Genomic DNA, 16,104 nt, shown 5'->3' on the forward strand with positions numbered 1-16,104 from the left:
CAGCCGAAGGCCCGGGCCCTGAGGGTCTGTGCAACCTGGGGAACGAGTGGAGCCTTGGGGGCCGGAGCGCACTACCACTTGTAGACAGCGAGCACGCGCTCCCCTAACATGATATGGCCCCCTGCTCCCGCTGTATCTGCCCCTCCCACCCATTGTATTGATGTTCAAAACACTATCCGGATAAGCTCTAACCCCCCACTCGACCCCGGGTCCCCCAACCCCCACACCGTGCTTCACAGCCAGACCTGACCCTTCCCTCAGTGGATTATCCCCCAGACCCACAGCCCGAATACTAATCCAGCCCTCCCCCCACACCCAGAACCCCTTAAAAGTTTAAAAAATTGTATAAAAAACTCCTCAACCCCCTAGTTTTCACATGCCACCTCTCTAGGTCCCAAAACCCGTCCTTGAGGTAGGCCCTCGATAGTGAGGAGGGCCACATCTGCGAGAGGGGGGAATCTCGCAGCGCAAGAAGATCCAGTGTCGTATACATCTCCGAGAAGAGATCGAGAAGATCTCAAACAAGAAGGTTTTTATAATGTCTTGACCAATTTAGATAAGATTTTAATGGGCTCTGATGATCATATAATTAAAAAGTTGTATGGATATTTGTTAGAAGTAAAACTGGAAGAAGAACAAGTTAAAGAATCAATGATAGCATGGGAGAAAAATTTTGGTTATGGTATTGATTTAGAGAAATGGCAAAAATTGTGGTCATATAATTATAAAATGACAATGTCTACAGCATATAAAGAGAATTTGTATAAGATGTTTTACAGGTGGTATTTACCCCCGACGAAGATAGCCAGAATGTTCCAGAATAAATCAGAGAAGTGTTGGAAGTGTCATCAGACTCCAGGATCCTATTACCACATGTGGTGGACATGTGGAGATGCAAAGAGATATTGGACCAAGATACACACGTGGTTGGAAAAAATGACTAAGAGACATATTGATTTTAAACCAGAGATATTTTTATTGGGAATCTTACCAGAGATAAACAATAAAGAACTGAAATATTTAATTGTGAACCTTTTAACAGCAGCTAGAATTGTATTTGCAAAAAATTGGAAAGGAGAAAAGACACCTACTGATGAAGAAATTATTAAGAAAATGGTGGACTGTGTTGAAATGAGTAAATTGACATTTGAAATAAGAGAACAGGAAGATAAACTATTATTTGATATGGGATTTATTTTATCAATGGATGGACAATAAAAAATGGAGATAAATATGAAATATGTGGATGCTGAGATAAATTAAGTGGATTTTTCTTTTTCTATTTTTTATATGAAAATAACTTTGGGATGTATAGTGATATTTTGAAGAGAGGAGGGAGCACAAAAGGATGCAAACCGATCAATATACTGTCTGTAACTGTTTGGAATGATGATGTTTTTATGTTTTACTTTTGTTTTAAAATAAAAAAATGATTGCAAAAAAAAAAAAGAAAGAAAGAAAAGAAAATCACTGAGAGGAATCAGGAAAAAACCCAAGGCACTTACATTTCCCCTGTCTTTTTCCTGTTGTAGGTTATTCTACAGAGCAAAGCAGAACAAAGTATTTTCTGTTCCACAACCAGGCCTGAAAGCAGATTAAAATGAATTTAGAAAATCAGTTTCATACACACATCCTGGCATAGATTGGCCACCATCTGCTCTGGCACCTTCCCTAGGAAGGGAATACTGGCTATTGGTTAATACTTATTTTCATCCCCTCCTTTCATCCTTGATTTATATCCAGATAATTGGAGATCTAGGATAATATCAGAGGACTGAAGAGAAAAGGGCATACATAGTCAAGGCACTAGTGAGCAGAGTTGTATCCTAAATATAAGATTGTTGAACTATCAAATTTTCAGGTATCCTTGGATCACAATCTTGCTGAATGTTGATCATGCTTATTGTTACAAATATGCATAACAAAAACTTTGTATTCTGAGATCATGGAATAATAAAAGAGTGAAAAAATATTTGTATTCTTCAGAGATAGGATTAAAAGCTCACACAAATGGTAAATGATGCTCACACCTTTCTCATACCAGCTGCAATAATCTGTATTATTTCATCTGATTCAATATGACCAAAATTGGAAAGCTATTTTAATGCTCTAACTATTCTTGAAGCCATAGTAATACTAATCCATAATATACTCCCAAGAAAATACAGGGGTTTTTGTGCTTGATTTGTATTTTATTTGAACATGCAAATGGTCCTCATAGAGTTTTTTATTGAAGCAAGCAGAGGAATAGAGATATTTCCGACAAAAATGTAGAATTTTACAGCCCACTTCATACCCAACAAAATATGCTTCAGATTTCCTTACCCCTACTGGGAAGCAGTGTTCCAGGAACAAAAACATTTTTCAAACCTTGTTATAAAGTTGTCATTTGAAACTAGTAAAACAGTATTTACTTACAGAAAGAATGATGGTAATTTATTATAGCCTGAAGTGGTTGAAACAAAATACTTTGGACATATCAAAAGAAGAAGAAGACAGAACTCATGGAAGCATGAAAAGAATGCATTTTATGTATGCAGGAATGATGGCATGTTTAATCCTTTGTTATAATGCTTTGCTCCTCTGTAATACTTTTTCTTCTTCTTAGAATCATCTTTCCAAAATAGAAGATCTGTCTCAGGACTGAAAGGGGAAGATAATAAGCTGTGTATAGGGAGCTGGGAGTCTTTCACTTCCTAAATTTTTCTCTAAGAAATGTATAAGAGAATACTATGTATACTTTTTTTATGTCTATATTATCTTCAGTATTATATATGGATAACAGATTAAGAGCATTGAAGGGAACACAATTACATCCAATGAATAGATGAAGATCATGGTCTTTTTCCATGACCATTTGTAGGACTGATCAAACAACATAACATTCAGACTGAGCCCATTTTTTTTCAAATTTTATTTTAATAGTCCTTTTGGCAAGTGTTTTTGGTAATATGTAAATTTGTATACTATCAGGGATAAACTAAATTTTATATTTAAGAAACAGGTTACAGTACTTGAAAACAAAGTTCATTACTGGGTGCTACTTTTGACTTTTAACTAATTTTGACTAATTTTGTTTTATCTTAGGATATAGGTTTAGCGTACATAAACCATCTATTAGAAAGTGGAGATTATGATTTGGCCGCAAGGTAATGTTTTTAGCTTATTTTTGTGCACATACAAATATATATATTTGATCGTAGTTGCTGAATTTTATATTTTTTGAGTGCCCTTAGTCAGATTAAAAAGTAATTCATAATTCATTTCAAATTATTGCTCTGTTACTTCACAAATGATGAAGTATTTTTAGCATTGAAAATATGATTTATGAATACTTTGCTTGTTTTATATATTTTCTCCTCAGAAAATGTCAGAAGATACTTGGCAAAAACACAAATTTATGGGAATGTGAAGTATATAGATTTAAAGAAATTGGGCAACTTAAGGTTTGTATGATTGAACACTGCTTGCTTGTTACATGTAGAAGTTAATAAATCATATAGTCATTATGTCTTTATTACTTTCCCCAAAAGTAGGCATATTCAAAATTTGCTCTACTATATTTAGGTCTATCTTTATCTGTTTGTTTCATCTGTTATTTTTTCCATGTGAATTGGCTCTGTCTGGATGCTTCTATATTTCTTTAATGCACAATAGGGTACAGTAAGTTTATTAATTGAATTTCAAGAAATAGCATTACATATCTTAGAACCTAAAACTGAAATAAGTTGATATTCATGGCCTAATAAAAAGTTGAAACATGCTATTAATCATTTTTGAAACATGAAACTTAACAAAATATAGTATTTTGGTTCCTTATACAATTTTTTATATATCAAACATGGAAGCTGAATTATGTCCATCTGAGTTTGAGAGAGTTGTAACCTTTCAAGAGTATTTAGTTTTTAGAAGTCTATAAAAGCACAGTAGACACTTATGGTCTCATGATTCAAGAGTTTCTTAATATTCATTAATAATATATTCAGGAATTAATTGTGTTTCAACGTGACAGATTTTGGACCTGTTGTGTACTGCAAGATTAGAAAGAACTCATGTAGTTCGACTACCGGCAGAGCAGATCAGGAACTTTTAAGGGAAATATTAGTTAGCAAGCATCAAAGTTAATAGATTAATAGATGCCAACCATGGCATATTGTTAAAAGGCTGTTACTTCTCAGACAGTAGAAAGCATTTATGAACATTTGTATTGATTGCATATCCATATTCTCACTACGAATTTTATGTCTTCCAATTCAAACTCAATGAACCAAAAGGAGCATATTATTAAGATCTCACAGTAGGTAGTCCTTTTGAGCTGTTAAATTCTGTTCAAGAGTGTGAAAGTATTGCAGAACTGCAGTTTTTCTCATAGCAGCTGCCTTTGTACAGAATTAAAGATGGATGGCAAGACAACAGCACTATTTATGGGGGAAGAGCACGTTAGTAGGCAGATATTTTACCAGATTAGAAGGTAGCCTCTCAGGTTTGCTTGCCTTCCTCTATTTCACTTCATCCTAAAAGTTGCATGGATAAATGGGTGATGTACTATTTCTCCCACCACCACTCCCTTCTATATTTATTTTCAACTTGAGTATAAATATCTAACAACAATGCCTTATGCTATCCAGAAGACTTTTAAATTTAGAAAATCGTTGTAGATTGTCCAAAAAGCTTGTCTGAGAAATTACTGCCTTTTCAAACTGGTAATTGTTGTTGTTGTTGTTCAATTGCTAAGTGATAGCCAACTCTTCGTGGCCCCATGGACTATGTAGCCTACCAGGCCCCTGCCCTCTACTGTCTCCCAAAAAATGCCCAAATTGATGTTCATTGCATCAATGACACTATCTAACCTTCTCATCCTTTGCTGTCCCTTCTCCTTTTGTCTTCAATCTTTCCCAATATCAGTGGGTTTTTTTCTAGTGAGTCATCTCTTCTCATTTGGTGGCCAAAGTATTTGAGCTTCAGCTTCAGTAATTGTTCTTCCAAAGAACATTCAGGATTGATTTTCTTTAGGATTGACTGGTGTGACCTCCTTGAAATCCAAGGGATTTTAAAAAGTCTTCTTCAACACCACAACTCGAAAGCATCAATTCTTCGGTGCTCAACCTTTGGTCGTACTCTCACAGCCATAGAAAACTATTGGGAAAACCATAACTTATCTCTGCTTTTTAATATTCTGTCTAGGTTTGTCATAACTTTCCTCCCAAGGAGCAGGCATCTTTTATTTTTTTTTATTTTTTTAAAAAATATATATATTTTTTTTCAAAACAAGCACACACAAACAAACAAACAATACATTTTTTCTGAACAGAATATTGGCTGAGTCAAAATTTGTACAGCTTTTCGTTTTCTCCAACACAATTTATATATTTCACTTTTTGTCATAATATTCTTTCTCTCTAATTTTTTGTTTTATTTTCCTTTTGTTTCTTCTGGTATATAACCAATATTACCATTCGCCCTAATCTCTAATCTTGGTCAATTTTTCTTCCCCCCCCCATTACTTTTTTCAAATTGAAACCCTTTAATTTAAAGTCAATCATTTTTCTAAAACCTAACCCTAACTCTAAGTCATCTTATTCAAATATTTTCCTATTGCTCCCTTTTCACTTTGGTTTATGATTTATGGTTTATTAAATTTGTATACTGCCCTTCTCCTGAAGGACTCAGGGCGGTGAACAGCCAAGGTTAAAATACATACAGTATAAAAATTAAAATAAATTAAAACAGAATTAAAACAATTTGGCTCCCCTAAATTTTAAAAAGCCTTTACCCATAAAATAGCCCATTAAAATTTTAAGCCAGCCCAGCTTGCTGAAATAAGAAGGTCTTCAAAGCTCAGCGGAAAGTACGGAGGTCCGGGATCAGTCGTATTCCTGGGGGTAGCTCGTTCCAGAGGGTGGGTGCCCCCACAGAGAAGGCTCTCCCCCTGGGGGTCATCAGTTGACATTCCTTGACCGACGGCACCCTGAGGAGACCCTCTCTGTGGGAGCGGATTGGCCGGTGGGAGGTTTTTGGTGGCAGAAGGTGGTCTTGTAAATACCCAGGCCCTAAGCCATGGAGCGCTTTAAAGATGAGAACCAATATCTTGAAGCGCATCCGGAAGACCACTGGGAGCCAGTGCAGCTCATGCAGGAGAGGTGTTACTTTCAGAGGGGATATACCAGTGAACTTCTTATTGCCATTTCCATCAGGCTAGCCAACGTGAGAGAGTAGCTTAGATGGGTCCCCTCTGACTTTGTCGAAATGGCATGGGATTTCTTCCATTTTTGTGAGAGGACAGTGGAATCCAGTATCCGCTTTGAATTGTCTTCTTTTGCTCCAGACTCTTTTGACCATCATACGGAACCCTGCCAGAATTCATCTCCATCTCTGCGGTTTTTAGATGTACTCTGCAGCCGAACTTCTTGTGTTGCGAGATTCCCCCCTCTCGCAGAACTGGCCCTACACACTATCAAGGGCCTACTTTGATGACGGGTCTTGGAACCCCGAGAGGTGGCATGCTGCGAAGAGGAGGTTGAGGGTTTTTTTGAGGAAGTTTCTGAGGAAAATTTTAAGGGGTTCAGGGGGGGGGTTCGAAACGGGACCTGGGTAGGTCCCTACAGATCAGGGAGTCCGCTTGTTGGACGGTGCCAGCAGGGAGGGCGGGGACAGGGGGTGGACGGAGCACGGTGGGTTGAGGGTCATTCTATCACTGTGGTGGTTGGGAGGAACAGCGGTGGAGGATATAGAGGACGTAGAGACATCGGAGGGGCGCGTCCCCGCTGTTTGCAGCGGATTCAGTGCTCTGGTCCTCTTGGTTCTGCTTGTGTCCCTGGGGGGGTAGGAGTGCGGAACCCGGGGCTCCGACTGGTGTATGTTAGTGCCAGTTCCGTTGCTAATAAGGCTCCCCTCATACGAGATCTGATTGAAGAGGGGGGTGCGAACCTGGCTTGTATCACTGAGACCTGGTTGGGCCCGGAGGGGGGGTTCCCCTCTCTGATCTTTGCCCACAAGGCTTCTGTGTACTATACCAGCCGCGACTCCTTGGGAGGGGTGGAGGGGTGGCAGTTGTTATTAGGGAAGGTTTTAGTCCTAGGGAGGTCACTGTCCCTCAGATAGGCGGGTGTGAATTACTTCTGTTGAAATGGGACCCTGGAGTGCAGTCGGCTCTGTTGATTACGTACGCTCCCCAACCTTATGGTTGTGGGAGATTTTAATATCCCGTCGGCCGGAGAGACATCCAAGTTAGTTTGGGAGTTCATGGCCTCCATGGCAGCCATGGACCTGTCTCAAGTTGTACAGGGCCCAACTCACAGTGGTGGACATACACTTGACCTGATTTTTGTCTCTGGGCAGTGGATAAATGCTCAGGGTAGGGGTGAACTTTCCATCCAACCCCTGTCATGGACCGACCATTCCCTCCTTAGGCTAGACTTCCCATCTGTCAACCCCCACCGCTGGGAGGTGGAATTGACTCGTTGGTTCCGCCCCAGGCGCCTGATGTTCCCTGATAGGTTCCTGACGGAGCTTGGGACATTTCCCACTGACCTATCCCGCGATTCACCAGAGGCCCTGGTGGATGTCTGGGAACAGGCCGCCACCGGGGCACTGGATCGAATCGCCCCTTTGCGGCCTCTCCGCCAACAGGGATCCCGGGTAGCTCCTTGGTTTTCCTTGGAGCTGCGGACAATGAAGCGTCGGAAGAGACGCCTAGAGAGCTGTTGGAGATTGACCCATTCCGAATCTGACCGAGCACAGTTAAGAACCTACATTAGGTCTTATCTTGTGGCATTGGCAGCGGCGAAACGTGACTATTTCGCTGCTCTCATTGCGTCTGCAGAAAATCGCCCAGCAGCCTTGTTCCGAGTGACCCGCTCCCTCCTCAGTCGGGGTGAGGGAGGACCCCTTTCAAGGCAGTGCCGAGAATTTTGTACAGTTTCTGCAGGACGAAGTCACCCAGATCCGGACGGGTTTGGACTCTGACTGGGCAGGATCTGACGAGGAAGTGGGAACTAGTCTTGAAGATAATATCTGGTTTGACTTTGACCCTGCTTCCATAGATGAAGTGGACAGGATTGGGGGTAGATTGGGGGCCTCCACATATTTATTGGACCCGTGTCCCTCCTGGCTTGTTGCGGCAACCAGGGAGGTGACCAGAGACTAGATCCAGGTGATTATCAATGCTTCTTTGAGGGATGGGGCCTTCCCTGCCGTACTTAAGGAGGCGGTGGTTCGTCCCCTCCTCAAGAAGCCTGTTCTGGATCCAGCCTCTCTGAACAACTTCCGTCCTGTCTCCAACCTTTACTTTATAGTGAAGGTTGTTGAGTCTGTGATGGCCTATCAACTTTCACAATTCCTGGAGGAAGCGGATTACCTGGACCCGTACCAGTCGGGTTTCAGGCGCGGACACAGTACAGAAACAGCATTGGTTGCCATTGGCGGGCCCAGGATGTTGGTTATTCCTCTATCCTGGTGCTACTTGACCTCTCAGAGGCTTTTGATACCATCGACTATGGCATCGGCTTCGGGGGTTGGGGGTGGGAGGCACTGTCTTACCGTGGTTCTTCTCCTACTTCTCGGGCCGTAAGCAGTTTGGGCGGGGGGGGCAGAGATCCTCCCCGAGGCCCCTCACTTGTGGGGTGCCGCAGGGGTCGGTTCTCTCCCCCCTGTTCTTTAACATCTATATGAAGCCACTGGGTGAGATCATTTGGAGTTTCGGGGTGGGATATCATCAGTATGCTGATGATACACAGCTTTACATCTCCACCCTGAACCAATCCAGGGATGCCCTTTCCGTGATGTCCCAGTGCCTGGAGGCGGTACAGGTCTGGATGGATCGGAACAGGCTCAGACTCAACCCCTCCAAGACTGAATGGCTGTGGATGCCGGCATTCCCTGATCTAGAATCCCCATCTCTGCAGGGTTCGCAATCTTGGCATCCTCCTTGATTCTCGGCTGTCCTTGGTAGATCATCTGACGGCCGTGACAAGGGGGGCTTTTGCACAGATTTGCCTGGTGCGCCAGTTGCGCCCTTTCCTAGACAGGGATGCCCTCCGTACAGTCACTCAAGCTCTCATTATCTCCCGTTTGGAGTACTGTAATGCCCTCTACATGGGGCTGCCCTTGGGGTGCATTTGGAGGCTCCAGCTGGTCCAGAATGCGGCCGCGCGGGTTGTTACGGGAGCTTCTTGTTACTCCCGTATAACACCTCTCCTGCGCGAGCTGCACTGGCTGCTGGTGGCCTTTCGGATCCGCTTCAAGGTGCTGGCTCTCGCCTATAAAGCCCTACATGGCATGGGCCCAGGGTACTCGCGGGACCACCTCTACCGGCCTCCTACCACCCAGTGCGGTCACATAGGGCTGCCCTCCTCCAGGTGCCATCGGCCAGACAATGTCGGCTGGTGGCCCCCAGATTGAGGGCGTTCTCGGTGGCTGCACCAACCCTCTGGAATGAATTACCCACCGAGCTCTGGACAGCCTCTGATCTCCGTTCCTTCTGCAAAGATCTTAAGACCTGGCTTTTTACTCAAATCACCTGATCTGGTTGGGTTTTTTAGTTAACTGTGGGACTTTAAATTGGGTTTTTAATGCTATTTAGTGATATTGTTTTTATTGCCATTTTGTAACTTGTGAGCCATCCCGAGTCCTTCGGGAGAAGGGCGGCATATAAATTTTAATAAAATAAACAAATAAAATAAATAAATAAGTATTTTCCCTAGATTCCATTATTCCAATTATAGATATTAGTATTCATACAATTTTACATATATATCCCACTTCTTTCCCTTTTCCAATTCTTTCCTTTATCACCCTATCCAAATGCTACAATCAAATATATTACTACAATTCACTTAAGTATATAACATTAAAGTTATTTCTCAATTCCAATTGTTTTTTTTAAAATAAACCCAATTTTCCATTGCTCTTTCAAATATATATACTATCTACACCTCTTCATAATAAACCATAATCATAATCAGTAATATTTCCCCCTTAATTTCAGTTATTGCTAAGTGTCTTAATCTCTTCATGTTAAACAATAAACAGAGTCAATTTTCATCTTTTCCCTTTCCCTTCTCCTCTTATTTATTAATCCATTAATCCCTTTTCACAATACAACATAATTTCAAATGCTTTAGCTGAATTCCATTATTACAATTAAAGACATTCCAAGTATTACAATCACATATATTAAACTTACTACAATTCATTTATAATTCTAAATATAAAACATATTTTTCCTTTTCCTTTCCATTAACTACTCCTTTCTCCCTTTCTCCTATTCTCTTATTTTCTTCTTTTTCCCTTTTTTTCTCCTAATTGTAAAATCCCTTACTCTCCTGATTTGTCCTGTATTTCCATCAAGCAGGCATCTTTTAATTTCATGGCTGTAGTTGCTATCTGCAGTGCTCTAGGAGCCCAAGAACATAAAATCTGTAACTGCTTTCATTTCTTCCCCTTTTATTTGCCAGAAAGTGATGGGATCGGATTATATGATCTTAGTTTTTTTTTTCAAAAAGTTTTTATTTTTATTTCTCATACGCATATTTGAGTGTACAGTCTTTTTATCCATCATTTTCCATTCATCTTATCTTTTAACTTTTATTTTTAGTTGTCTAATGTTGAGCTTCAAGCCAACTTTTGCACTCTCCTCTCCCCATCAAGAGGCTCTTTAGTTCCTCTTCACTTTCTGCCATTAGAGAGAGATCATCTACATATCTGAGGTTGTTTATATTTCTCATGACAATCTTAATTCTGGCTTGTGATTCATCCAGCCCAGCATTTCACATTAATCTGCATATAAATTAAGTAAGCAGGATGACAATATTCAGTTCTCTTATACTCCTTCTCCTAGTTTGAAACAATCTGTTGTTCCACAATTGTTCAGTGTTGCTTCTTCAGGTTTCTCAGGAGACAGGTATGGTGGTCTGGTACTCCCATCTCTTTAAGAACTTAACACATTTTATTATGATCTACCCAATCAAAGGTTTTAACGTAGTCAATGAGGCAGAAGTAGATTTTTTTTCTTTTGAACTCCCTCCAAGATCCAGCAAATGTTGGAAATTTGATTTCTAGTTCCTCTGCCTCTTTGAAACACAGTTTTTACTTCTGGTAGTTCTTGGTTCACATGTTGCTGAAGTCTAGCTTGTAGAATTTTGAGCATAACCTTACTCGTGTATGAAATGAGTGCAGTTATACAGTAATTTGAACATTCTTTGGCATTGGCCTTCTTTGAAATTGGAACCTAAACTGATCTTTTCAATCCTGTGTTCATTGTTGAGTTTTTAAAGTTTTCTGGCATATTGTGTGCAGCCCTTTAACAGCATCATCCTTTAGGATTTTAAATAGCTCAGCTGGAATACTACCACCTCTTCTGGCTTTGTTTTTGGTAATGCTTCCGAAAACCTTTGGAAAGATTAAGTATATTTTTAATTGTTTCTTTCCTTAGGCAATTAGCCACTATTTGCCAAGACAAGATTCAATCCTGAAGCCTTTCATTTATGAAATGGTTCTGCATGAATTTCTAGAGAGCGATTATGAGGTAAAGTATTATTTATTGTAATACCACTGAAACAGAGCAGCAACTTAATTCTAAATTTGTCACTATATTGGTAAAGCAGAGATTAGGATGAGACATGCAATTTACTAATAAAATACATAAGGACCATTATGGGCCATTAGTGCTAGCATGGGAGAGATTTTGTATTGGCCTAACAATGTAATCAGTATCATTTGGCCACCGTTGCCAGTATGCTTAAAGAAGCATTTTTTTATATGTTGTGGTGGCATTTGCTATTGCCTCTTTCCTAGGGCTGACAGAAAGTGACCGACCCAAAATCATTCAGCCAACTTTCATGCCTAAAACAGGACCAGAATTTACAGTCTCTTGGTTTCCTTAATCACTACACTATACTGGCACTCACCTGATATAATTTGAATGCGCTAAATATTTACTGTTGCAAGTAAAATCCTTTTTAAAAGAGGGAAAGTATAATGTGACTTTGAATGATTAATTATGATATTTATCATTTAAGTTACTTATGGACAAGCAAAAATTGTCTCTTCAGTAAAACTATCTCTCATACAGAGTTTTTCTTATAATTATTTGCATTGTGTGTGCACCGTTTCTAATCAATGTTACACCAAAATGTAAATTGCTTAAGCTAGTCATTGGGCAGACTATCACCCAGACTCTGAGGCTAGATATTTTCACACTCCAGGATCTGAAATCTAAGGAGACCACAGGCATAGCATTACAACTTGACAAATTAAAAAAAAAATCAAAACACTTATCAAGTGTTCATTCATATGCCTCAATAAGCCACCTCTTTCTTCAACTATTATATAGGCTTCCAATTTTTTTAAAGACAATCCTTCTTCCAAATTGAGCAATGAACAAAAGGAAAAGATGGACTCGCTCTCAATGAATGAGTATATACAACATTTAAAATAACCCCATGTTTTCAATTATTTTAAGGGTTTTGCAACATTAATTAAAGAATGGCCTGGGAACCTGTACAACAATCCAGTCATTGTCCATGCTGTATTGGACCATCTGAAGAAAGATCCACAGAATAGGACATTGCTGAAAACTCTAGCAGAATTGTAAGTCTGTTGACTCAGGAATTAAAACAATACCCACAATTGATTAACATCTAAATAACCAGTTGCAGTTCTTTCCTTGAATAATCAGAATTTTAAATATGTTTTTCCACATAAAAATAATTTGACTTCTTCCCATCTCTACTTTTGTCGGTGGGGAACAAAGTTCAAATATTTACTAGAAATTTCATTTGAAAAGATTTACATCAACAACAAGATTATTTCAGAGATAGTATTATTGTACTTTAGTATAAAATGTATAAGGCAAGGAAGAGAAATATTATTTGGATGTTCCCAAATATCAGAATGTGGTATCTTGCTTCTTTTTTCGTGCAATCCACGTTCATGAATGCTATTGTTCATGCTGTATCAGCCTTAATATCTGACTTTATTGAGTATTGGGAGATTATGTTGAGCAGAATCTCCCAAAACTTCTTCTCTTTGTATTTTTCAACTTGACTTTTAGACTGCCTTGGCTCTTAGTTGGTTACTTGTGCTAGAAACAGATGCTCAGCTATGGGATTACTCTGAGGATTTTTTTTTAGCGCTCAGTGAGAAATATGTAGATTCAGCTCCAGGAAAACAGAGAGAGAAAAATAAGACCCACGCTCCATCTTCACCTCCTTTTCCATTTGCACTATATCTGAAATAATTCTATCTAGAAGATGTTTTAAGAACATTGGATAAAATTCTTTTTATTTTTATTTTTTTTATTTTTTAAAAACAAAAACAAACATAAAAACATTATCATTCCAAACAGTTACAGACAGTGTGTCAGTCCGTGACAGTTTTTGTGCTCCTCCTCTCTTCCATTTTATCACTAAACATGCTAGTTTATTTCCAAAAATTTCAACATCCATTTATTACATAATTATCTCCAATTCTTATTCTCTATCCATTGATAAAATAAATCCCATATCAAATAATATTGTCTATCTTCCTGCTCTCTTATTTCAAATGTCAGTTTACTCATTTCAGCACATTCCATCATTTTCTTAATAATTTCTTCATCATTAGGTAACTTTTCTCCTTTCCAGTTTTTAGCAAATACAATTCTGGCTGCGGTCTTTGTTATATGTCTTCAATACGAGCAATTCTTTGTTATATGTCTCCAGCACGATCCCTAATAAAAATATCTCTGGTTTAAAGTCAATATGTCTCTTTATCATTTTTTCCAACCACATGTGTATCTTAGTCCAATATCACCTTGCTTCTGCGCATAACCACCACATGTGGTAATAAGATCCTGGAGTCTGATGACATTTCCAACACTTCTCCGATTTATTCTGGAACATTCTGGTTATCCTCGTCAGGGGTAGATGCCACCTGTAAAACATCTTATACAAATTCTCCTTGTATGCTGTAGACATTGTCATTTTATAATTATGTGACCACAATTTTTGCCATTTCTCTAAATCAATACCATAACCAAAATTCTTCCCCCTAACTTGTTCTTCTTCCAGTTTTATCTCTAATAAGTAGCTTTTTAATTATATGATCATCAAAACCCATTAAGATCTTATCTAAATTAGTCAAACCATTATAAAAGCCTTCTTGTTTGAGATTTCTCGATATCTAGAAAGTATTTGCATATATGAAAACCAATCCATCTTATATCCCTGATCTTCTATATCTTGCTTTAATTTAAGTTCACCCTTTTCATCCAATAATTCCTTATATCTTATAATTTGTTTCCCTTTAAATGTCACTGGATATGAGAAAGCTTCAATTGTAGATATCCAGACCGGAATCTTCAAATAGTGATATTTTTTAATCTTTTCCCAATTCAACCATAAGGCTTCACGTATTTTGTGTCTTCTAAAATACCCCTGTATTTTAGTTCCTTTGTACCACAAAAAGGCATGCCATCCCAACAACAAATCATGTCCCTCCAAGTTTAATATCTGGTATTTTTTAATAGCATTCATTCTCTAATCCACATTAAACTAGCTGCTTGATAATAAAGTTCAAAGTTAGGTAAACTAAAACCACCTCTCATTTTAGCATCTTGTAACAACTTAATTCTTATTCTTGCCTTTTTCCCATGCCAAATATATTTCAATATCATTTTATTCAATTCTGTAAAAAATTCCTTATCTAACTTTATCGGAATTGTCTGAAATAGATACAAGATTCTAGGCAAAACGTTCATGTTAATAATTGCAATTCTACCAATCAAAAATAGTTGCAAATTTCCCCATTTTTCCAAATCTTGTCTTATCTGTCGCTTAACCTTATTATAATTATTTTCCTTAAGAGAACTACACCTCGCTGTCAGTTGTATCCCCTTGTTCGTGACCTGGATCTTTGAAATCTCCATCAGTTCTTCTTTTTGCTTTTTCAACATATTTTTAGTCATTATCTTTGTCTTATCTTTATTAATTTTCAAACCAGCTACTTTCCCAAACTCTCCAATGCTTTCTAACAATTTATTTATTGACATTAATGGTTCTTCAATAATAAAGACCAGGTCATCTGCAAAGGTTTGCAATTTTTATTCTTCTTTCTGAATTTTCATACCTTTTATTTCTTTTTCTTCTCTAATATTTCTATTTAGGACTTCCAATGTCAATATAAACAATAATGGGGACAATGGACATCCTTGTCTAGTGCCTTTTTCTATTTCAATGAAGTCAGTCAATTCTCCATTTATCATTACCTTGGCCTTTTGTTTAGAGTTTCAATTGTCTGGCAGAATTTCTTACCAAAGCCCATCTCTTCCACTCGTAACATCATAAATCGCCAATTCACATTATCAAAGGCTTTTTGTGCATCTAAAAATATCAAAGCCATCTGTTTTTCAGAATGTGCTTCATAATATTCTAAGGTATCCAAGATTATTATTATATTGTCTCTAATTTGCCTTTTTGGCAAAAAACCATTTTGATCAGGATGAATAAAGTTATTCAAATATCTCTTAAGTCTTTCTGCCATTATTGTAGCAAAGATTTTATAATCTGCGTTTAGCAGGGATATAGGCCTATAGTTTTTGATTAGTTGCAGGTCTGTCTCTTCTTTGTGAATCAATGTGATATAAGTCTCCATGTTTGGGGTATTTCCTTTTTTGTCATTACTTTATTCATAACCTCCAGTAGTGGGATCGATAAAGATTTTTGTAATGTCCTATAATATTCAACTGGCAGTCCATCTGGTCCTGGTGCCTTTCCATTCTTCTGTTTCTTAATTGCCTCAGTTAGTTCCATCATCATTCTTGGGATTCTGTGGTAATTTTGCTTTTTGTAAATACTTTGCCACTTTATCCTCCTCTATTGTATCTTTCTTATACAATTGTGTATAATATTCTTGTATTATTTCCTCCATCTCTCTATTTCCAAATCTACTTTGTCCTTGATAGTCAGTTAATTGTATTATTTTCCTTGATCCTCTTTCTTTTTTCAGTTTATATGCTAGCCATCTGCCTGGTTTGTTTGCATTTTCAAAATAATTCTGTTTGGCAGTTCTTATTTTTTGAGCTAATTCTTCCTTCTCCAGTAGATCCATTTTATGCTTTATAATATC

At 38.4% G+C, this 16,104-nt stretch overlaps 1 protein-coding gene across 5 annotated transcripts in view; it reads left to right on the top strand.

Moving 5' to 3' along the window:
• VPS41 (VPS41 subunit of HOPS complex) overlaps positions 1-16,104 on the top strand; it is a 326,442-nt gene that overhangs the window by 265,960 nt on the left and 44,378 nt on the right. For all 5 annotated transcript variants that reach the window (XM_034413658.2, XM_034413736.2, XM_087892430.1 and 2 more), the window contains 4 exons: positions 3,088-3,149; positions 3,365-3,446; positions 11,432-11,524; positions 12,461-12,588. In XM_034413658.2, the coding sequence (XP_034269549.1) occupies positions 3,088-3,149; positions 3,365-3,446; positions 11,432-11,524; positions 12,461-12,588 (365 nt within the window). The remainder of the gene's footprint in view (positions 1-3,087; positions 3,150-3,364; positions 3,447-11,431; positions 11,525-12,460; positions 12,589-16,104) is intronic.

This window comes from Pantherophis guttatus, chromosome 4 (assembly GCF_059756535.1).
Source record: "Pantherophis guttatus breed Tessera chromosome 4, ASM5975653v1, whole genome shotgun sequence".
In the NCBI taxonomy this organism is placed as follows: Eukaryota; Metazoa; Chordata; class Lepidosauria; order Squamata; family Colubridae; genus Pantherophis; species Pantherophis guttatus.